General features: G+C 39.5%; 1 protein-coding gene across 1 annotated transcript in view; it reads right to left on the bottom strand.

Annotated features, from left to right (window-relative positions):
- The window catches only part of SAMD12 (sterile alpha motif domain containing 12), a 162,906-nt gene that overhangs the window by 104,289 nt on the left and 33,145 nt on the right, over positions 1-25,472 (bottom strand). Inside the window, exon 3 of the mRNA XM_072328068.1 lies at positions 18,465-18,594. Coding sequence (XP_072184169.1) covers positions 18,465-18,594 — 130 coding nt within the window. The remainder of the gene's footprint in view (positions 1-18,464; positions 18,595-25,472) is intronic.

Genomic DNA, 25,472 nt, shown 5'->3' with positions numbered 1-25,472 from the left:
TCCCTCCCTCCTTAAAACATTCATCACCCCTAGTATAAAACAAAACTGAGCACATGAAAAGTCTAATAAATATCAAAGCTGAGCTGTTCAGAGCTTAGAAATCAGAGAATACCAGTGTTTTGGTAGCATGAGTACTCTCACCTCTGTCCTTTACTCATACACATTTACCACCGAGATTCTGGCTGTGCGTTCATACAATGTCTGCTCAAAGACAGGAGTCAACCTGCTCTGTGGAAGACAGTGAACCACAAAGTGCTGGAGGTCAGGATGGTATTAGAAGTAAACGTGACATATGATTGTCCTGTTGTCACACTCTTCCCTAGGCACTGCTTTTGGACAAAGGCAACATTCCAGGCCACATGCATGTTGATATAGAATACTCATAACCACAGTTGGTTTGATGCTTTAAAGAGGTGCGTAGATTACATTTGAATATCATGTTTACTGAGGTTTCAGTGAGCCCATGAAAATGACCACAATGCACAGAAAATATATGAAATTAAACGTACTGATAATTATTTTTCTATAGAAGGAATGATAATAGACTTCTAGATCAACAAATTAATCTTTATATAAAGCAAAGAAATAAGAAATTGAAAGCTTTCCTGATGGTATATGCTTGATTTGCAGAATCGCAGCAGCCCCTCTAGACAGACATTCCTTTCACATTCAGAAAGGTACAATGTAGCTGAAACCATGGCCGAACTCATAACAATTAGGGATTGCATACATTCCCAACAAGGGAGACCAAATGCATGTTTTGGTACATGCATACAACACAGGTGCTGATGACTATGATTATAGCTGCTTGACACCTTCCATAATCATCAAGTGTTGCAGAATCACAACCACTGAGGCTGAAAATTTCCACATCAGTTATTTTGCATCAGACTGATTTTTGGTAGGCTTAATTGCTTTTGCCAGAATGTCAATGTATTTCAATACAAGGTCAGAGAAAATACTTGCCGTTCTGTTAAAAGAAATTGCTATTGAAAGGAAGAAAAAACCCACAGTTTCTAATTCGAAAGCAAAACTTGAAAATAAGCCTTTGTGCCAACATACTGTCTTCATGAAAATCTATCTGAATTTGTCTGCAATTTCAGTCTGCAAGCATTCAGCAGACTAACTCAGAAAATAGTTTCAGGCTGTTGTGCACGCATCGACTTAGGCTACAGGACAGAATCAACCAAGCCAGGGAGCACCTTTCTGGAGCCAGATACAATAGGAGAATAAAAACTGTCCTTCCTGAACTTCTAAAGATTTCCACTGCTGGAGTTCAGGCAGCAAAAAGAAGATTGTGCAACAGAAGGACTGAAAGACTGAGCACAAATTGATGAAAGGTCCCAGTCCAACCAAAAACTGAGCCAGAATTTGCAGTCTCCTGAACAGACATTCATCAGTATCTGAAACAGAAGACTACAGAGACTTCCCCTACTGTCAGCCAGTTGCTGTGAATTCCACTGGCAAAAATGAAACCCTTGTTGTCCACCAGTCCCTGTAGTAGATTGGAACCATCATATGTTCCTGTAATGCCATAAGCAGTCAGAAACAGATCCACTGAATTCAGCATTGGGAGTCAGTGCTGCTCAACACCAAAAGCTCACACTGTAGTTTGCAAGTGCACATGTGCTGAGTATCCCTCCCTTGTTACATGCCATCCCTTCCCTACCTCACAGCCCAGAGGGAAGATTGTTCATGAACGCTCCACACAATCCTTTGTATTCAGCCTGCGAGCTGTGTTCATGCAAAGCTGTGTCATGCTACACTAGTGCAGATGTACAATTCTGAAACTGATTATTAAAGGTACGGGGCATTTGACTCGGACAATCCAGGATCAGTTCAGCCCTGTCGTAATTAAAAAAAGACAAGCAGACAGACAAAGAAAAAAGAAGTCTTGTTCAGAGCTGCTTAGTTCTATGATGAAAGTATTCTTTCAACTTCAATTGGAGTAGGTAACCATTTTATTTTAATTAAAGAAAATTCAAGCATCAAGATAAAATCTTCTGGAAGCCTACTACCTTTGAATTACTTTTTTTGAATGAACAGCAGAGATAACAGCCTAACTTTACAATCTAAATCCTTGAACAGCTTTTACAAAATGTCTGACTATGAGATTAGGTAGTCTACTGAAAACAAAAGAAGCCCCAAGCACTGAAAATAGAAGCTGTGGAATTTAGACAGCTTAAATATACTCCTACCTAAAAAAAAACTGGATGAACACGGGCTACCACTGCTTCTCTTTAGATAGATTTGATGTCTGCATTTTGCAGCTACAGGTCCCACCTCAGCAACACAGAGATGGATGAGGAATTTCAATGGCACTGCTTTATGTAGCGTATGCAGGCCAAGGTTAACACTACAGTTTAAATCTTTCTATTGATCAGATCAAGGCTATGGCAATTGATGTCCATACATTTCTGAACTTGAAAAAAAAATAAATAAAAAATAGTTGAAGTTTTATGCCTTTAGAAGAAATTGTCTTCAGACAATTAATTATTTTCACTATCAGTGTTATGACAGTGGGATAACCACTTCTAATGTTGCAACTGTAAAGAAATGCGTCATCTGACTGAAGATAATTTACCTATTCTACAGTGCTTTTTAAAGCAACTCCCAGGTAACAGCTCCAGAAGTCAAAGTCTCCAAGCAGGCTGTAGGGTCTGGTATCTGCCCCAATAAAAATGCATCAAATACAGTTTTGGCAACAAATGTTTACCAGATCTAAAAAGAATATGTAAATAAACATGGAAAACTTATGGTATTAATAATCTATATAGGAAATCACATACAGAAGTGATACCTAAAAACAGAATGGCAGGTATGTGAGTATGTATTAGAATTTGTGGGCCCAGGAGAACCTCCTGAGGTTCAACACAGCCAAGTGTGAGGTCTTGCATCTCCACTATTACTACTGAGGGACGAAAGGATAGAGCACAGCCCTCCTGAAAAGGACCTGAGTGTACTGGTGGATGGTAAGCTGGACATGAGCCAGCAATGTGCCCTCCCAGCCCCAAAAGTCAACTGTATCCTGGGCTGAATCAAAAGATGTGTGGCCAACAGGGTGAGGGAGGTGATCCTGCACCTCTGCTCTGTGCTGGTGAGGCCTCATCTGGAGTACTGCGTCCAGTACAGAAGAGACATGATGCTGCTGGAGCGTGTCCAGAGGAAGGTCACAAAAAGGATCCAAGGGGTGGAACACTTCCCATTGAGGACAGGCTGAGAGAGATTGGGCTGTTCTGTCTGGAGAAGAACAGGTTCCAGGGAGACCTGAGAGAGACCTTTCAGTATCTAAAGAGTGGCTACAAGAAAGGACAGACTCTTTAATAGGGCCTGTTGTGATAGGACAAAGGGAGATGATTTCAAACTAAAATGGAAGATTTAGATGGAGGTAGGGAAAAAGTTTCTACAGTAAGAGTTGTGAGACACTGGAACAGGCTGCCCAGAAAGGTGATGGATGCCTCACCTTGGAGACACTCAAAGTCAGGCTGGACAATGCTCTGAGCACCCTGACATCACTGTAGGTATCCTTGTTCATTGCAGGGGAGTTGGACTAGATACCTTTAAAGATCCTTTCCAACTCAAATGATTCTGTCATTCAGTGATCTCACTAGACTCACAGAAAACATGCAACAAACTATTCAGAAATGTCATTTTTGCATATACCCCATTTAGTAAATTTACAAAATTGAAGTCAAAAGAAGTTTCTACAAGAAGATGATGATTTTAAACCTCTGAATTAACTGTTCTGTACTACATCAATCTATTCTAACGCTCTATCTGGTCAAACACAGAAAACACAACGGATTCAAGCCCTAGAAGAGCTGCTGGGAGAGCACGTGTTACACATACGAGTTACTGACTGATTTTACCATGTCGTTCCCTAAGTGCAGGTACTTATCCCTAACATTAATATTTCTCAAGTGACACATCTAGCAGCACGCTGCACAATGTGGCAACACAAAGATAAGTTGTCCTTATATCAGAAGTTTTACCCTAGACTTAGTCTGATATGCAGATTGAACAAGTAGGAAAAATCACTTGTAGACTGCACATACAGTGGGTAACTGGCAGATTATTTCATTTGGAGTTTTCCTAATAGGTTTCTCACACAAAATAGGGTGTTTCTTTCAAGCCTCATTTGAGCTTCCCAGGGGCCTTTGTTTCTGAAAGCCTAGACTGTCACAAAACAGAAAAGCAAAACCACAGAAGCTGTAGAGTGCATCGGAGTCTAGAGACTGCAGGTGTTTCTGCTAAAGGATGGCTGTGATCGTGCAGCATCATGCAGCCCGGGTGCTGCATGTACACATGCCTACCAAGAATTTTTCCACCCATCTATCTCACCTTTTAAAAACTCAATTCTGTCAGCGTCTGCCCTTTTTCCTAGCAAACAGCTCTGCTGCTGAATGACCTGCAAAGACAGGATTCATTTTCTTATTACCAAATCACTCAGGCTTCCAATTTCAGCTTTTGAACGTATGCTGTTGTCCTGCAAAGTCTGTGTGCCCAGTTATCGAGTCACCTATCAACCTTCCTTTCAGCAGCTTCATCTCCTGTAACATGACAACATGAGGCTCATCTTCCAGGCTTGGAAAAAAGCTGGGCTCCTCCTTCCATCTATTTCTTAGCTGTTCTTGGAATTCAAATGCTACAACTGGACACAGTATCCTAGTAAAACCCTAAGTGACCTGACCTGTGTACATTACAACAGTCCCTACTATTCAATATGACTTCTAGAACCAGAGATTACATTAGTCCCATTAGCATTGCACTGGGTGTACAAGTAACACAGCTATCTACAAAACCCCTAATTCATTTTCTACTCTGACAGCCTGCTTTCCAAGGGGTGGGAGGGTATCCCTGCAGGGAAAAGGGATTTCTCAGATACTGCACTATATTTGGCTAGATTTATACACATTTTGCCAGGACCATTATACTCAGTTATTTACACCACACTTGTATCACCAACCTGCCCTGCTAATTGTTGGCTACTGCACCTAACCATAATCTTAGGCTACCAGCACAAAGTCCAGGTGATGCTGCATGACCAGTGCATGGGACACCAGTAATGCCCCTGTTCATTAGCATCGCCTCGTGTATGGGCATCTGCCCACAAACCAGCCAGACTCCAGCACACAGTGTACAAATTAAAAGGCAAGTATTTAATTAAGATGTCACATAATCCTACACTGTATGCTTCGGGGGATAAGTATACTATATTCTACATGGGGACCCATAACTACTCAGCTTGTAACCTTGCCAATGTGAAAGAAAAAAAGAAAGAAAAGAGAAGAGTATCAGGTTAGTTTGACAGGTTGGTCATCAAGATGACTGGTATTAACTATACAATGCCATTCTTTGTCGACAGAAACCTAAATTAACTGTTCCTTTATTTTGGCAGAATTGGCAAGAGGCTAACAGGTCTGTAGTTCCTTGTGTTGAGTGTAACAAAAAGAACAAAATCCTAGAGCATCGTTACTGAAAAGAAAGAAGCTTTCTCTGTGAGACTGACTTGGATTGAGTCAGTATGATACGGGTTTGAATGTGGCTTAATGTGACATAAAAAGGGATTGTGCACATCTGTGAATGGCAAATTCAGAAGTAGATTAGCTTAGGATAAAGGTTACAGGTGACATTCATCACAGTCAAGCTGTCTTTTGTTTGTTTTTGATAAGCCAGTATATGACAAGCTTTATCTACATGCATATAGCATTCATAAACCAATGGACACAGGCATTTTAGCACCACAGTTTAACTAGTGCTTGACAACGGATTGGATCACAGTACTTTATAGATGTGATATGCTCCTAACAGATTGTCACATTGCTGGCATATCTCCACACACTGTTTATACTTCACAACAGCAACAAAAAAATAGAGCACGTAACAAACACTTCCTCATAAGCCATTCGAGATCGTTCTACATTTGGCACTGTTTTTTGAATAACCCTACTAATCGATCTTCAGGTTCTGAGCTGTTAGATTTAGGTCAAAAGCAAACGCTACAAGATAGAATGTATGTAGTCTATGCAAAATAAACACTAAAAACATACATCAAAGTTATAGTTGAGAAAAACCTCAGCTAAAGAGATCATCTGTGCAGATATTCAAAACCCAACTGGACCCAGCCCTGGGCAATCTGCTCTAGCTGACACTCCTTGAGTGGGAGAGGGGAGGGGGGCAGTAGTAGATGGTTTCAGCAGGACACTGGCAACACAAATAACTCCAGGATTTGCTATTTTGGTCTGCGAACAAATAAGTCACCTCAATTCTGCAATTCATTGCACTCAACAGTACCTGCAAACACAGAAACCAAAGTTTAAATACAGAAACCTGGTTTTGGTATCAAATACTTCTGTGAAAGATCTTCCTCTAACCACAGCACAGTAAGATGCAGGTGTCCTGTCAGAACAGTTGACGGTACAGGGATTGCACTGACAGCCTATCGTGAATACATGGCACGCTGACAAAAAATACACATTTCCTCAACTGTATCATTGTTCTGCATTTCAGAAAACAGAGCAGATCCTCCAATTCCCCTCTAGGGAGCATTTCTATTTTTTTAGTCAGTGATTAAGAAGAAGCATTTTTAATCTGTGGAAGCTGGAGGCTTATCTTGGTGGGCAGGAATGGCTCCGTGTTTCAGGCAGTGATGTTGGAGAACAGGGTGAGGTCTGTACAGCCCAGTGCGTTGGAGACTTCTGAGCTTCTCGAGGCTTCTGTGGGATAGCTCACATCCTAACATCCTTTTTGTGTGTTATCCTTTAACCCTGCTTCTGCTGTAAATACATGTAGTCTTGGATGACTGAGATCCACAGCAGAATGCATCTCAGCCACTTCAGTTCAGTATGAGCAGAACATCTCTAATATGCCATCAGAACAGGAGATCCCAAGTTTTTTCTGAGGTTAACCACTTAATGTTTATTGCCGCATAACCAAGTTGACCTCCAGTATTAACTTCTAGGCTAAATAAGGTTAAAGAAGTCTTGGGGGGGAGGAAAGACAGTATATATTTACTTTAAAGATGCACTGTAGGCACAACTGATTAAGAAGGTCCATAGATTAATTTAGGTGTTCATGTTGCAGGCCAAAATGGCTTAAGAACCTGCTTTTTTTGTGCATGCCTAGGCTCACATTTGTATCTGTAGTATTCCTGTTCATAAATAACAAAGATCAAAAGGCTCAAGTTTCTCACACTGGATTCCTCTTCTTCAGAAGCAAGTGGCTGCACACAGAAGGACAGACAGCTGCTTTAGTTAAAGTGTTGGTCACTACAAAGATCTGAGGAATCAATCAGACAACGACTTTACAGGGCATGCAGATCCTGTTGGGCCAAGGGCTGAAAATCAGTTCCTGAATGCAGGAAGGGCTCGAGCAGGATCCAGTCCTTTTTCAGTTCCAAGAGCTCCTTCCACTGAATTCAAGAGGGAAATGCTGGGCCCTTACATCTCTGCTAAAAGAGCCAGGTGTTTGCGACTTCCTTCTGCTGTGTACTCAACAATAAGGATAAAGCTCAGTGTCAGATACACTGTACCAGACCCGGTCAGACTTTCTGACCTGTTCAATTAACTATATAACAAATTTCCAGTGGATGGCACTTTTTTTCACTGAAAGCTACTCCCTTGGTAAATCTTGACTCTCAGAAGCCACCTTTTTTTTTTTCTAACAGCTCAAGTACTGAAAAAGAACTGTGGATTTTACTTTTATTGGAATACAGTGGTGGTAGGGAGGAGTATTTTTTCTTCCTGTCCCTTTGTTCTCTGTAAAAGGCTCAGTTGGCTGGGCTGATAATTCCAAAAACTGAATCAATTTCAAAGAAAGACAAGAAAAAATTAGCAGCTGTCAAGCAATGGTCTACAAATTTGAAGGGATGGAAAACTGGGAGTTAAGGACTGGCTTGTCCTACACAGATCACTGTGCAGTTGTCACTGACTCGAGATTGCACAAATGTGGACATTCTGTTGGGATAAAGCCTACTGTAGCTAATTATAGTTGTTGCTGTAATTGTGCTTTAGATTGGACAACATGTTCCCAATACAGTACCATAAAGTTGCTGAAAATACAGCCTAGCAGAATCTGAAAGTGGAGATTGGGTATCAGTTAGCTGGTGTGTAAGCTCCCCCCTGAGGAAGGAAGAATTATTGCACTGCATCTCAATAAACCACTGCCGTCCTTCCTGAACGACAGAAAAGTATTTCTACCACACTGCACAGTGGGATAGCGAGAATCAGGTCTCTTCAGGCTGTTTAAAATCTTTTGTTCAAGTTTTGGACAAAGACAAACTTAACAAAGAGTTAAGAAAACCAAACCAAACCAAACCAACACTTTCCCGAGGTGCATTTCCACTTCTTCGTGAACGTCAACCTGGATACACTTGGAAAGTACTGAAGATTATGTATGGCCATTGCCCTTCACCCAGTGACACTGGAGGAATTCTGGGCACAGAACATTTACACAGAGCAAGTCCAGCTCTTGTTTGCAATTCCATAAGAATCTTGCAAGGAAGTCCAGAGAGAAAAAAAAAAAAAAAACAAACAAAAAAAACAACAAACAGAAGGCAGAAAAGAATGTAGGAAACTCAACTAAGGGCAAAATTTAAGATAAGAATTCATCTGCTGGAGATATGGTGCAAGAGAGGATTCATTGGCTATGTATATACATTAAAAAAACAAGAATAATAAAGAAAGGAAAAAAAGGAAGAGCAGAGAAGCTGGAATCACAGCATAATTGTCTGGAGGATCCCGGCTGTTAGACAATGCTTGAAGTCTGAAGAGGAAGAAGGAATAGCATAGGTTACAGATAGATCAGATGTGTGAGACTGAGCATGCACTTGCTTGCTTGCGTCCCAGTAGAAGTCAAACCTGGAAGACACCACATCCAAGACTTTGGGATTTCAGGAGAGCTTCCTTCTGCATTTCATCATTAGGCTAACTGTGTTATTAGACTGGGGAACACTGCCAAATAATTATAAGATTACATTAAAACTAAATCCCCATATCATGAATAGCACATGCTGGCAAGTAACAAGCTGAAATAAAGAATCAGCTTTAGCTGCTCACTGATATCACAAACACACACCCACTAAGCAGCAAATTAATTCACTTCTTCAAAGTGAAGAATTGTAAGGTCCTCTAACAACTCCTCAGCTTAATCACTTAAGTTTTCCCCATCTAAATTTTCCTTACCTACAACTGAGCCATAAAATTGACTTAATGTCTGCACAGCAAGAAGATAAATACCCCTTCCCAGGCTACAGCCCAAGTAATCTGAAAGAAGATCATCCAGAATCTCCCATTTTTGGCCTGATTCCAAACTGAAACAGGAATCAGAACTTCTAAAATGCTGCAGAAAAGCCTAACTGTACTGTAAATGAGAACCCGGAAGTGCCAATATAATATATTGTATATATATTATACAATAGTTAAGTTGTAAATATAAGTTCCCAAATCAACAGGTAGAGCAGGAATCTTTAAAAAGCACTGAAGAATTACACTGACTGAGACTTTGGTCAAGGCACAATACTTGGAATCAACAGTTCACAGGAAGGCCTAAATATTACATGCTCAGTTCCAAATTGAGGACTCCGTCCATTTCAGCTAAAGACTCCAAGTATTTATGCACCATACTGAAGTACTTCATCAGCATTAAGCAAAGAGGGACATAAAAGAGGGAAATAAAGAAGTGTGCTCAGAGTTAACAATGCCACTTTCTAAGGCTTCAAGCTGCTCCTTGGAGATCTCTAGGTAATAACAGTGCTTCTCCCTGCCTAGCTTCGGTATCAGACAGCCTAGTGATCAAGGAACATAGTCAAGTAATAACCTAATCGCTAACAAGTGGCGATGGTTGCAAAAACCTGTAGAAAGAGAACTTCCAGAGAAATGAAATGAAAGGGTAGAGCTTTATTATTTGGCAAACTCTTAGAACTATTAATAAAGTAGTCAATACTCATCTGATGCACCTAACGAAAAAAACAGTTGATCAAAGACACACTTTGTTCAAGAACATGTGAAGGGCACTATGGTAAAGCCTTTTTCTTCCTTTTGTCTCCAAAACAAGTGGCAGTGGACAAAGGAAATTGGGTGAGTATAAAAGGGTTGTTTTTATAACTCCTTTCTCTAAGTTCACTAAATTCATCTGTTTGAAGGCATGCCTTGCCTCTCAATTGATTCCTTCAATAATTTACTCATTTACCCTTGGCCTTCTAAATCACACTTAAGTTGGATGCCTGAGTCACCTAAGATAGATAGGGTAAGCACCCAAAGGCTAAATCAGTAGCTTCTAAGCTTTTTGGCTCTGTCAATGGATCACAATCAGTGTTCAGTTCTTGCAGACACGCTGTGCAGCCTTATCGGCAAGCCAGGAAATATCACCAAGCTTTACAATAAGGTTCAAGAGTTCCTGAAATAGGTTTTGATACAGCTTTCTGTATCTTACCCAATTCACGTTTTTAGTTCCCTTCTGAGTATGAAACAGAAATTGATTTTGAAACTAGCTGCCAAGGTGAGAAGTTCTGGAAGTGAGTTTAAATGATACTAATGTGAATCTGTGTTTTCTTGGAGGATACAGTGGATCCAGGAATGGGTAACACAGATCTTTTAGGGAGAAGGGTGAAAGATGGTAAGATCTCTAGTTAGCAGAAGTTGACTAAAGCAAAAAGAACGAGATTAAATGGAAAAAAAAAAAAAAAGCCAAAAAATAGTGTTAGGGGAAAGAAATAATCCAATTATTCTTGTATGCAATTATGAAACATTAATTCTGACAGTGCTTGAGGTCTAAGTACTGAGGACTGAGTGCAAGTAAACACTATTTCAAATGAAGAGCAATGCTCTTTTCTCTCCTGTCACCTAAACAATCACACTCCAAAGGTACAGAATAACCTGCCCAAGGCTAAGCTGTTAGAGAATTTCAAACCTGGGGCTCAAGGGCCAAAACCATATTTTCAATTCTAAAAATGTTTTGGATTCTGTTATACATCAGGAAGGTGTAAAAGCTACAGCAAACACAGCTACCATGGCTTTTACTGAATTCCTCTACAGTGGCACAGAAAAGGAAAAGAGGCAGCTAGAGTGCAATTCAGTTTCGAGTATGCTGTAGAAAAGTCATTTATTGAAACCATGAGAGATCTTCCCAGGTGGTTACAAGTAGAGAGAGCATACCCAAGCAAAGCAACCAGATCCAGGAAACATCAAACAAGAGAGTGTAAAACATTCATCAACGACTTGCAGAGCAGCTCACACATCTGATAATAGAAGATGAAAATGGAAATCATTAATTCCAAGTGTGCTATATAGCAAAGTAGTAACATAAATAAGCCATTGACAAGAAAGGCCAAAAATGCCTCAATTGCCCTTTGGCAACTTCCCTTTCCTTTTAATAAAACAACAAAGTGACACAACTTCCTCTGCATGTGACTTTATACAGCAAATAATGGAACGCTCCCCACCACTTTGCGTAAGCAGAGATCATCGCTCCACGCCATCACTGAGTGACTTGATCTGTGCGCACATAAATAGGGCCTGGTTCCTCTATGCACGAGCAGCAAGTTGGCTTAGCAACAAAGACCTTGTCAGGGCAGCCAGTTTAAAAGCAGTCTCCTGTCTCTGCCATAGTACTCTAGAGATTATTTTTCATACAGAAAACTTCTCAGGAAAAAAATAAATATTTTAATATCGGAGCACTATCTGAACAATTCCAAGTTGCAACATGGGTGCAATATGATTCTGCCTTCTGGGAGTTCCTTATATATTTCACAATCTGACTGAAAAGCCCGACCCACTGTTCAGATACAAAAGACAATACCTTCCACAAAAGAAGTTCTTTTATCAACAACAAGTATTATGAAAAAATGAAAAGAAAATACTTCCACTTTCCAACCATTTGGTCTATCCAACTTCTTTCAATTAAATACATACGAAGCTATATAAACACAAGATTACATTAAAATATTCCTGATACTATTTTCTGTGCAAAATATTATGCAAACTGGAGCCTTATCCCAAAGTCATCGCTCTTTGATGTATTCCACATGTTAAAAGTCTGAAAGCAGCCAAGTATGAAACAGGGAGAACTCTTTAGTCCCTCACATGTTCTAGCACAAGCATCACAGCTGCACGAAGAATGCTGCAAAGAAGACTGACCTTATCCAGAGAGCAGAATAAAAGCTTTTTCCAGCGTGAAACAGTAATTTTGCTTTTTAAACTGCAGATGAAAACAGTCTGGACTGATCTGACAGCCCACCAACCAACAGTGCTGCTAAGACCTCCCAGAAAGTGCAGGGAAAAGTGGCAAAAGAGACTGTGGACAAGGCTAGCTTACCCCTTGCACCATGGAGAAGGGAAGGGTTTCACAGAGTGGGGTGGAGATGGAAGCTATTTCTACAAACTATAGAATCATAGAATTGCTTGGGTTGGAAAGGACCTCAAAGATCATCTAATTCCAACCTCCTTGCCGTGGCCAGGGTTGCCAGCCACTATATCAGGCTCTAGATAAGGTTACGCAGGGCCCCATCCAAGCTGGCCTTGACCAACATCAGATAAGCACTAACTGGGAAGTCCACTGTGCCAAAGAGAATGGTCGTGTGCAAAACAAGGAAGATAATTCACGTTTCATTGGAATTACCCTCCCTTTGGAAACAGTGACGGTTGTTTTTTTTGTTTGTTTCTATCAAAATCAATTTCTTTTTCTGTAAATAAAGATGATGCTTTCTGAGATGTTTGAGCATGTGAAGGATCGTTCAAGTTGTCACAGATTTGTAACCAAAGAAAATAATGGTAAACAAAACTTGAATCATGTTTTAAAGGAGGTTAAAGTACTTCCTACAACACCTTGCCTTGACCCAGAACCTTCTTCAATTGGAACCAGTCCTATATCTGATCATAAAACCAGTCCTCAACCAATAATAACCTGGAAGGTTGGTTATGAGTCATTTATAAGGGACAATAAAACAATATGAAATAAAATAAGCTAAGAAAAGGTGCCAGTTTGTGTTACCTTCTACACTGAAACTACAGTAGAATTTGAGTGAAGATTCAGGAGGACCAGGTGTCAAGCACCAGAGCCAGGGAAGCACTGGGGTAACCTGAAGAGAACTTGTTTTGCTTTGATGAGGCCTCATGAGGTGCACTGTGCAACTGGCACAAGAGATATTTCAAATCAGAGTGATACTTATCTATCACAAGAGGATAACAAAGTTGGAATCACTTCTCAAGGGAGGAAACAGCAAGTGAGAAGTTGCTTCAAATGAAAAGGACCGCTAACAGGAAGACTCAGCTGGCTCCTAAGCATCTTTTATTCATGTATCACAATGCAATTACTTAAAAACACCACCATCGTTATCTCTGTTGTACAGACACTAAAATGTGAATGGGGAGGATGAACATGATCAGGAGGATAACACATGGTGAATAAAACCACCTGCTTGTCATCACCCTTCCCACCCACTGAGCTGTGAAGCTGAGCTGGGAATGAGACCCAAGCCTCCTGTTCACCATGTCAGGCCTCTCACCCATCCATTACTGCATGCCTCATAGCACAGAACTCACTGAGTTGTGTGAGACGGTGTGTAACTTACCTGTGTATCCTATGATAATAAAAGAGAGGCCCTTTCTATACATAGATGGAATAACTCAGGCCCTTAGGATTCTCTAGTACAACCTCTCCAATAGCAGAATATAACATGAAATAGAGCCAAATTCCAGCACAGTATCTTAAATCACAACATCAACCTTTCACCAGCGTGCTCATAACATATTTCAGCTGCCGTGACATACTCCTAACATTTTGCAAATACGTTTATCAAATGAAATATATATATATATGGTTCAGTCTTTAAAAGCAATATTTTTAATAGGAATTTCATAAAAATACAAGGCATATAGTTGATATAGTTGTATAAGGCAAATAGTTGATGCAAGCATATTAAAAGGTTACAGAATTAGCCAGATTATGAGGCTATTTGTAGGTTTTCAGTAGCAGCTCATACTTCATTTTCTGAGGTGCCATTTGGTATTTAATGAATACTCATAAAATTCTGATTCCTTTTAAAACTAAAAAGGGTTTTTCTTGAGTCCTGTTCCTTTCCTCCTTAAAAGTTTAATTTAAAAAGGCTTGAGTCCTTTCAAGTACCTCCTATCAAATTCCTTCACTTGGACCAAGGTACCTCTTGGGTATTGCTTTGACAGAATGAGGTTTGTTTAATGATCGTAGCATTAAAGCCTCATGCTCTGAAGACATGCATTAGCACACTGGGGAACAGGTTGTAAAAATAAGAGGTGAAGCAGGGTTTCTTTCCTTCCTTCCTTTCAACAAATCACACATCAATAAGTAGATCCTTCGACATCTTATTTATCACTTTGTCAATGAACCATTTTCCCAAAAATGGTTATTCTCTTGTAGCTCTAAGCCAAGTCTTCCTCCTCTTAATTCTGAGACACTGCAATAATCGTAATTTGTTTCAAAGCTAGAGGATAATACTGCCAAAAAACAACCCACCTCTCAAGAACTCCCTAGTCATTTAGAACTGTTGCTGTCTGGCAAATTCAAAGACATACACAAACACCGAAAGCTCAGTCATTTCTAAGTTTTGTTCCACAGATTATACTGGTACAAAGTAGGTACAGAGGGCTGTACAGTCAGAACAACCTTTTACACTCCCTCACAGTGGTGTAAAAGTCGTTATCTACTGAAGACCCTCTTGTGACAAGCTCATATCATTACCATTGTGTTTTTGGTTGCACAGGCCGCTGTCATTTTTGTTCTTTCCTTTTTATTGTCTTATTTTTCTATATTCACACAAGGAACCCTTAGATCTTGCTCAGAGTAGGTCTTTCACATTATTTTGGTTCTAGTTTTGGGTCAAATACAACACAAATAGCCTCTGACCAATTTGCTTAATAAGTCATCCAGATGCTCAACTCACTGATCACAAGGATTTTGTGTTTACAAAACTTATCCCAATTTCTTACTGGGCCTTTCTGTATTTTATCTTCTTTATCTGGCTGCAAAATGTATTTAATTGGTTCTGAGGTGCTTGTAATTACTTAGCAAATCATAGGATCACTGGAGAATTCAGGTTGCAAGGCACCTCGGGAGATTTCCAGTCCAGCCTCCTGCTCTAAGCAGGTCAGCTATGAGTTCAGATCATATTGCTCAAGGCATTTTCCAGCTGGGGCTTGAAATCCTCCCAGGACGGAGACAGCACAACCTTGTGAACAACCTGTTCCAATATCAACTGTGCTCACTAGGCAAAAGTTCCTTAATATATTCAGCTTTAACCTCTCACTTCAACTTAAGTCTACTGTCACCATGAAAAATTCGGCCCCATGTTTCTGATCACATTTCTATGCACCTGGGGCTCCTGCTAGTCCCTCCATCTTATCTTATCTTATCTTATCCCTGGCAAGTTGCCTTTTCTCCAGGGTGAACGAGCCCAGCTCACTCAAGCCCCTGCTCACGCTGCAAGTGATCCAGCTCTGAGCATCTAGGTGGTGCCCACCTGAACTTGTTTGTTTGTCAATGTCTTAACAACATTCAAAGTCCAAGAACTAGAATCTAAGAAGCACAAACACTGTATCTGCTGCCTATGTGCTTACTAATACTATCCAGGATTCTGATGGCTTTTTTTTATCTGCCAAGGCACCCTAATGGCTCATTTCACCCACCGGTCTACCAGGCCCACAAGTCCTCTTCAACAAAGCTTCCCCAGCGAGGAAGTCCCATCCTAAGTGGGGTGCAAGGGACTTTGCCCTCCATAGAAAGCATCAGCCATTGCCCTTAATATGTTGGAAATCTAATGAAAGAACACTGATCCAGGCCATAATTGAGACCACTGTTAATATAAGTTTACTTCTTTCCTGCTAGGTGTAACAACAGATCATTTTTTGTTATACATCTACAGCTGGTTTTTGTCAGGCATAGTATAAACTTATAAATTCTCTACAAAGGATATTTAGTTTTGCATTTTTGCCCCAACCCAATAAACTGCAATCAGCAACTAACATTCCAAGTACTGAAAATACTGTGCTTTTCAACACCACTGGTTAAGGTGACAACCTATAGATAAATCTGTCCAAGTTTTGTTTGTTTTTTTTTTCCTGGCTTATGACCAGGCCTTAGGTTTTATCTTCAAAAAAATCATAAATATCCTTTTCTTGTCATTTTCTTCAAGTCCTTTTTACTGTATTTTTCCATATCAAAGAACCCTGTAAAATCAACATAATTCCTGAGAAATTTTCAACAATCACATCACTTTTATGTAAGCATATCTGGAAACAGTTACACTATCTTGGCTTAATCTTCATAGTAGTTTCCATGCTCCTTTCATGTTTTACTTTATTTTGACCCCAAAATCTACTGTTCTGCCCCTTTGGTAGATCTCAAGTAATTTGAGTACAAACAGCACTGGAAGTACACTCCTGTGTTTTCATTTCTCTCATTATCACACTAATTTGTAAAACCTGTACAAACATTATTCCACTCCTTCTGTTATCATGAACATCCTGAGTTGGAAGCGACCCACAAGGACCATGAAATCCTACTTTTCTTTCTTTGTTTGTTTCTTTCTTTTTCTCTTTGCTTGTTTTTTTAACTGCAGACTTCTTTTCTAACTCTCGTACTAATATTCTCTGTATACCTCTCTCAAGATCGATTCTGATTTTCTCTTTTCATTGAGGCCTATTAAGTTTGAATTTTCACCTATCCACAATGCTATTGGTGTATGTTTAGTTGAAATGAAAAACATTGTCTTCAACTTCACCTCATAAAGCCTTAATTCTACACAGACAATGTAATAGTAAAACAGTACTAGAGAAAAGAAAAAATAGCTTCATTTCAAAATGTTCTGATAGCTCTCTGGATGCAATCAGATCTATACACTTAGATGAAGATGCAGACTCCATTTCTTAGGACTACATTCAAGATAGTGAGAAACAGATGATGACTTAGAGGAAATAGGTGCAGTGATTAGGTACAAAAATTAAACATCTAGCAACTTGACACAAACCATCTCTCCCATATTAGTGCACGTGTGTATTCATGGCTGTATAGCGATTCAAGATTAGTAGTTTGATTTGCCTTGTGTGCAATTACACACATATTATCAAAAAGGAAAGAATAACAAAAGGAATCAGTGGAAAATTTGAAACACGACGAGTACACATGCACAAACAGGCAATGAACATGCAAAAGTTAACAATATATTATTGTTACACTGAGGTTTTCATTGTGGAACTGAAATCACTGGTTGAATGTCAATTACACGTTTTGCATGCCACCACTTCAGAGATCAAATTAATGTTCCACATGAAACTTTTTACAGACGAAATAATTCCTGTGATATAAGTAAAAATGTTATTTAACTCCCAAGTTACAGGTGTATTTGTATTAGTCCAGTGACTCAGCTGAACTGATGTCAGCTCAAAGTGGACAGTTAATATACTACTACTGGAAACTTGAAAAGGAGTTAAAAAGACAATGAGATCAACAAGATCAATATCAACTTATAAAACAAATAGGAAAATAAAATATGATGATGCTTTTTAATATATGTGTGCCTCTGGTGGCGCAGTGGTAGAATTGCTGCTTGCAACACCAGAGGCCCGGGGTTCAAATCCCCCCTGTGGCGCAAGTGGCAGAAATGCTGCTCTGCTACACAGAAGGGCTCGAATCCCAGGAGTTGGACTCGATGATCTCTAAGGTCCCTTCCAACTCGCACGATACTATGATACTATGATGATATGGTTCGCTGACAAGACAGCAAGTGTTGGGGGTTTAGATGTCTTATGGATATTTGGAGGAAAAGCCACAACAGAATGAATACTTTTTAGACTAGTCATGGAAAATTCATACAAATGAGAAGCTCCTTGTGAAATAAAGGAAGGCATGCAAGAAAGTGAATGACAATGTACATTCCAGCTACTTATGGGACAGAAATTAGTTTCACTGGCAGAAATAATATTCCCTTCATTAATTTTAAGGACCATAAACATTAAAATAAAGAGACAAAAAGTATTCTTCGTTGTCAGTTTTCTAGAACAAAGTTAGACAAATGTGTGTAAGAAAAAAATCTGCTGCTTAAATTCTGATTCAGCCCTAGGGAGAGGATCAGCTGATCTCACTTCCCAGCCCAAGGAACATAAACGTAATCTAAAAAAAAATTCCCATTTTTCCTCATGAGACATTTCTTAACGTTTGGGGTTTTGATTTGTAATTAATGGGAAATGGCCCTTACCGTCATAAAGACTGACTTCTTTCCTTACTATATTAACCTTAAATAATCTGAAACTTCTATTTTAGAGAGAGGAAAAACACTTACCAATCAGTGGATAGTCCCCCTGCTCTAGCCCTGGCAACTCTGGAGTCATACAATTAGCAAAAACCCCTCAGTATACAGACACAGTCTATGACCAACAAAGTAAAGCAATTTGTGACATCTTAAGTAAGTAAAATATTTCTGATAGTGCATACTTTACCAGTTATGTCATGCTGTTTGAATGACTCACTGTAGATTTGATACTGATTAGGGCAATGTTTCTTCAGCCATTTGCAGACATCCTGCTGGGTCCATAACGCCACAGGTTTGGTCAGCTTCACAGTCCCAGACTAGAAATGCAAAAGGAAAAAGAGAAATAATGTTTAATGCATATGCTAACTATTTTCAGAAATGTTATGCCGGTATCCGTTTACAGTATTAAAATAATAAACGCTAGATGAGATCTGCTGTTACTGGCAGTCACCAGCACATTCACAAGACTCAGCTATTTAACTGTATCACTGAAGGGATCACACACAGTGGAAGGTTTTTTTAATAGTAGTGGGCAGTGCATCTATGTTCCTTGCATCACAGAAATGTATTGTACTATGTCTTCCTTGAGAAACAGCTAAACTCTTTCTGGAAGGATTTTGACCATACAGGACCAACTTCTTCCACATGCTTTGCAAACATGGCCAGAAAGACAGTGTTTTGAAAGGCCAATACTGGCTTTTGAATCATGAAAGGCCTAATTCTAATACTTCCTTTTCCCATTATTTTCACTGCAATAATCTCATAATTTTGTCTGTGTTCCTGATGTTCACAAAGAGAGATTTAATTGTTGCTGAGAATTACTTCAAGGACTGGACAAGATGGTAAAAATCTTTCTTGGCCTCTCTCAACTCCAATGGGACTCCTTTTGTTTCTCCATAGCTCTCACTCCAATTACAACCTGGCAGGGCACCATTTTTCTTGAGTTTGTCATGGTCTTGTATTTTAAGTTAGCTTGGAACTACTGAGTGCTATTACTGGCACCAAATTTATTTGTTATCTACAAATGCTTCTGAGATTGACATATTCAAGAGACATTTTACTCACAACAATACTATATTTGGCATAAGAAGGATACAGGCTTCGCACTCTTTTCTTGTTTGTTTGGGTTTTTTAAGCAATAACAGCGAGATTACCAATAGTCTCATAACAATGTGAGCTTGTTTTTGTACTGCGCCAGACCTATGTAATTTCCATTGTCACAGAAGGTACAGATCACATATAGCAGAGTGGCAACAGAGCAGAAAAGTCCTAACAGGAAGAAGTCAGCTGGAAAGTCAGGTCCTGGCTTAGGGAACAATTTCTTCCTTTATTAATTGTTTCAGTGACAATAATGGTGGTCCTGCAAAAAGCTGGAAGCTGGCACCACTGAACAACTGATCCCTGCAGAGGGCCAGGTTCAGGCTCTCACTTCCCACAGCAGAAGCACCTTGAGCCCACATCAGACCTCTCCCACCTGCTCACATGCTACCAGCAGCAGGACAGCTGACCAGCCTAGAAAAAAGTACTTCTATGTATTAGGAAAGTTAAAGAGGGCTGCAAAGATGGTGAAGGGTCTGGAGGGCAAGACATATGAGGAGCAGCTGAAGACCCCGAGTTCCTTCAGCCCAGAGCAGGGGAGCTGAGGGGAAGGCTGATGGCGGCTGCAGCTCCTCACAAGGGGTGGAGGGGCAGCGCTGAGCTCTGCTCTGTGTGGCAGTACCCTTTTCAACCCAGACTATTGTATGACTCTATGACTACAGTACTACAAACCAGCTAGAGATGTTACAGAAGAACTGCTCTACTTTCTAGCTGTTTTTGAGTTCCCCCAGTCTCAGCCACCTCCCTACTTTGCAAACAGCTGTCCCCACCTCACCCTGCTCCAGCAATCTAAAAGCAAAGGGCATCCAGACAGCTTGAGCTCTCTCACCCATGCAAACATGACAGGTTAATCAGATCAACGTAAGTCACCAACAGGTAAGCTGCAGTACTCTTAGCTGAGAAATCTCATCTCACAGCAGTGGCTGTTTAAATCAGAAAACTGTGTGAACCAGTCACAATGTAAGGGTGAGACTCTGCATGTGGAGGACAATAGTTGCAGCTTCAAAGACGTGAAATGCACGAGAGAGATGTCTGTGTCTCAGTTTGGAAATTAAGGCAGGAGACCAGGAGTATCCCCAGGTGTATTTTTCAGCTATGATTAGAGGAGATCTCACAAAAACTCTTCAAGGCAAGTGAGCTGAAGGGCTGCCCTGTACAGGAAAAGGGACTACGCACAGTGCAGGAAGAGGTGGTGGTGTCCAGTCACACACTGAGCACTTCAGCTTGTCCTTACTCCAAGTGAGAATGATGATTACAAGCATTTCTAGCTTGTCTCCTTCATTTTTCATCTACCTGTCCTAAAATCACTGTTACATGAAGTCAGCAAGGTCTCTGCTTCAAACAGTCACCTCCTCATATGGAAAAAAGACCACCACTGCTCTATACTTTTCTGTAAAATCACTTTTATGGTAGATTATCCAGACAAACAAACTAACAAGTTTATACACAGAACACTCTAATTGACCTAATTATTAGGTCAATAAGATTATTATCTTATTCAAAAGTGCATTATTCCCCACAAGGAACATCTAATGTGAGAGTTCGCTAATGTAAATTGGCAGGAATAGTAGTGTACCCATTTACTTCATGATTTTGTCAAAGAACCGAGTCTACAGAATAAGATCAATTCCAAAGTCATAGGATCATAGAATCACTCGGATTGGAAAAGACCTTGAAGATCATCAAGTCCAACCGCAGCCTAACCATAGTACCCTAACTCTAACAATCCTCTGCTAAATCATATCCCTGAGCACCACATCCAAACGGCTCTTAAACACACAGGGATGGTGACTCAACTACCTCCCTGGGGAGCCTATTCCAGTGTTTGTCTTTTTATTCCCTTGCTAAGCACGCAGGATACCCATCCCTCCAGTTCCTAGGGTCTTGTGGAAGGTTCCAGAGAAGTTTTTCTGCATAAATTCGAAGTAAAAGGGAATGTCACCTCAATCAAACTCCATTATGACTTAGGGTAGATCACCTACATGATGGGTGCACAGGGTAATAAAGCATTTATGGAGGTGTACTTTGCCAGGCACCTCTTTTCAAAGCTGCTTTGAAATCTTCATTACTAGAAGCCTGAAGGACAACAGCAGTTCTCAGCTAGTGTTCTGCTTGTCCTATCAAGTCCATGAATGACATCATCCAAAGATCCCAGCTGAGGTGCAGGGAATATGAAGGTGAAGCTAAGTTTGTGACATCAAACATCCCTGATTTCTCATGCCCAGTTTTTCCCTCTCTCTTCATTGCCTGGCTTGAAGTCCATACAAATTAACAGTGGAAACATTATGGCTGAATATATAACACAATGCACATCCCTTAGCCTTTTTTCTATTTTATTTCTTTTGTAGACCAAACTGCACTCATCAGAAACATGAATCCCATTTCAAGCAAAAATAGACACCATCCGCATTTAAAAGGTATTGCATTAAAGCATAAAACCACTCCAAATAATTGATTTTCACCTTGTGCTGTTACTCTACAGAAGGCAGAAGTCTGACTGATAAACTTGCATCTGCAAAAAAAAAAAAAAAAAAAGAAAGAAAGAAAGAAAAAATTCCTGATGTGTTTGCAATGCACAGAAAGCAGGACAGCTCTTGCTTTACCACTAATCCTTCTGGGATCATCATTAGCCTCGTGCACATTCAGCAACCTGCTGCAGACACTCACAGATCTTGAGAAGGGACATGCTCATTATAAAGAGCAAGTGCCCTGCAACTGCTCCTTGTGCAGCTATGGAGATGAAAGGCTCCTCTTTGAACTTCCCCAGCCTACATATTATTGTGGTTTGAGTCAAAGAGGATGCTGAATTTCAATGAAGGACCCAATATTATGGTACCTGTTCTCTGACTTTTATTACGCACATATATATATGAGTTTCCTTCACAAATACATCAAAGCAAAATACAAGTAAAAACAGCCATACAATAGGAGCAGTCTCTCTGATCCCACAGAAATTCCCTAACAAGACACGTGTATATGAGCTGCTGCTTCACGATAATTCTTCAGCACTCAAATATTTGAAGACAAGAGGAAAATCTGTCAGTCCCTAAAAACTGATTTGTTGATGTTTTCTCATACATCATAAAAACACTGAAATTACAAGTATTTGAATGCAAACGTATATAGCTGGCTGCAGACTTAAGCTATTTATTCCTAGCTGAAAGCACACAAGTAGTGATAGCTTGGTTTGAGTATGAGGATGCTGTTTTCAGTTCAGTAGCCATTCTCCTCCTAAGAGCTTTAAATACCGTCATGTTAAATATCTGACAAACAAGTCCATCAGCAGTTACACATTTAACACTCACAGTTACAAATTTAACACTCCCTTCTGTGCCTATTGAAATGAAAGACAGTTCCAAAAGGCATAGCTACTATATCATCCATTGTACAGATCACTGCCCAACAAACATATATGCTAATTCTTCACTGTCCAGCATTCAGAATTACAATAACTGAAACACAACTGGCTTAACTTATAAGAATGTCCTTTTTGGAGTGGTTATATTAGCACAATCAAGCTTTATGTTTAATGTTATAATTAGTAGACTTGCTTAGTTAGAGGAAGGTAGGTATTTTAAAGCAATAGCTATGTTGTAGCTGCTATCATTTTTGGAACATCATACCCTAAATATTTTCCAACCAGATGCTCTAGATGTAAGGTTATTAAAAAACACACTTTCCTCCCACAGAACTCATTTGTTAGTTTCTTCCCTGTTCTAAAGCTAGATCTTACACTAAAAAATTCCCCACACACCAAGGAAAATAACCCTTATCATAAACATACCTTCAAAATGACTCCCCTGCCACTAACTAGATGCAAACTACCTAGACAGCTAGAAAACACATGATGTTTTTATTTTATTTCTATTTATCAGCTCAGTCAAACAGTAAGCCCCAAAAATCCTTGGTCTGGCCTTCCCTTTCATTTTCTTAACAAATGTATCCTAAAATTGCCCTTTGCTGCCTTTGCTGGCAGTATTTTCATAGTCGTAATCCTGCAGAACACTGTGCCAAAACCTGAGCCAAGAGGAAATGCACCACAGTTCTCAGTATTCTTTGTATATTTCAAGGAAGAGCTTCAAGATTTTGTGTCAAACTCTTTCAAATTACCTAAACACGGTTTTTTGCTCTGTGTATCTCAAGTTATAAAAATGCCTCTCCCAAGAGAAATGAAATGAATCAGCATATTAAATACATGACAATTTTATGTTGCTTGCTCCACAATGCAGAGAATACAGTACCTAGCTCAAGAATAAATAGATAAATCAAGGTTGTAGCCACTGCATTATTAGAGGGTGTATTTCAGCCCTGCTCCTCCAGAGCAATGACATACAATTTACCTCTTCAGCCTTACAGGTGCAGTTTACCAAAGCTGACAAGTATCCAAGATCAATTTATTCACCAGAATTTGTATTTATTTATGGTATTTTACTCTTGAACAGAAAGAAAGGTTGTTGGTTTGGTTTTTTGTTTGTTTGCTTTTTAAGTAACAGTGGCTTCAATCCTGTTCTTAAAAAGACAGTGTTCCAAGTTGTTTTAAGGAGCTTCTCAAACCAATATTATTTTTGGCTATGCATTTATAACTCTACTTGGATTGAAAAAATCCAGAGCATCTGGAATCAGGGTCTTCACTCGAACAAGGCTGCAGGTCTGCTGGAAGAAAGCTGCCCGATACCATCTGTAACATCCAATTGAAAAACACGCTGCTCCTGACATCTCAGCTAAGTCGATACACGTTTACTCATGTTTACCTGAAGTCAAACCTCACAACTAATACCGAAAAAAAATAAATAAATAAAAAATCAATTCTGTAAAACAGACCGATAAAAGAGGCACCACTCCAAGCATTAAGGCAGATTCTGCTCCAGCATACATCACCAGTCATCCTCTGATCTGTAGTTACAGTTTAAATCAAAGTCAAAGCAGCAGCAATCTTTTTGGAGCTGGGGACAGAGAGAGTGAGATGAGCGGCTGTCGCCCCCCAGAACAACAGTCAGCTGGGCAGCAAACATCAAAATGCACCAGAAAAAACACTGATGGGTGGGAGCAAGGAGAAGAGGAGGAAAGAAAAGGGATCACATTGCTCAGGAAGCTGAGAAGGAAATATTTGTTAAATCAAAACAAATATCTTCTGCAAACAAACGACAAAATACTTTAAAATTGGAAAAATGAATTTTTATCTGTGTTTGATAAAAATATATATACAGCAGTGAATTTAAGCTTTGCAGCTCCAAAAAGCCATATAAGTTACTGTCCAATCTTTCAGGCTGTTAAGGCAATAATGCTAACAGCATCACCTTCATCGTCTCTGACACAAAGAAACAGGAGCAGCAAAGCCAAAGAAGACTTTCAAAATAATGATTTTTATTTTATTTTTTTAAGATGCTTGAGTCGTATTTCTAAATCCAAGAAAATAAGAACCTTTTTCATAGATTCCAAATGACTTTGCTAATATCAAACCGCCTGTGGAAAATTCAGAACCAATAGCTAACATAAAAGCTGTTTTCAGATTTGGAAAGGGCAGATGAAATGATGAAGGGTTATGAATGCGGTGTTATACATGATCTTAAAATACGGAAGAATTTGGGAAGGAAACATTTCAATTCAGAAATGTATTTTCTCAGGTAGTCACTCCTCTAGCAAAAAACAAAATAACAATAATGAGCAGACGACCCATACAGAGGAACAGAGGTTCCTGTCTGTGTTACTGAGAGTTGTAATGCTATGAAAAGAAGAAAAGGTCATGTCAAACAAACAAACAAATAAAATATGGGGGGTTTTGCTTAAAGATAACAAATAGAAAATACTGTGATGCATTTTTTTATATATACTGATTAAAAAATGAATATTTAAAACTAATTGGATCAGAATTCAAAGAGTTGCAATGTAACTGATTACTTGGGTCACTGTGGCAAAGCAATCAAAGTCAATATCATAAATAATTGCAATATTTATTTATTTTTTCTTTTTAAAACATATTTCTAGCCCAAAAGACACTTTAAAAGCTTACTTCGTATCAACTTCCATTTTAACCTAGAATTAAACTGCTGTTAGCATCACTCAGGAAGGATTAAAGTAGACAGAGCACAGCAGCTGT

The sequence above is a fragment of the Excalfactoria chinensis genome, chromosome 2 (genome assembly GCF_039878825.1).
Source record: "Excalfactoria chinensis isolate bCotChi1 chromosome 2, bCotChi1.hap2, whole genome shotgun sequence".
Classification (NCBI taxonomy): domain Eukaryota; kingdom Metazoa; phylum Chordata; class Aves; order Galliformes; family Phasianidae; genus Excalfactoria; species Excalfactoria chinensis.
The sequence above is the reverse complement of the archived record's forward strand: the minus strand, read 5'-3'. Positions and strand labels throughout refer to the sequence as shown.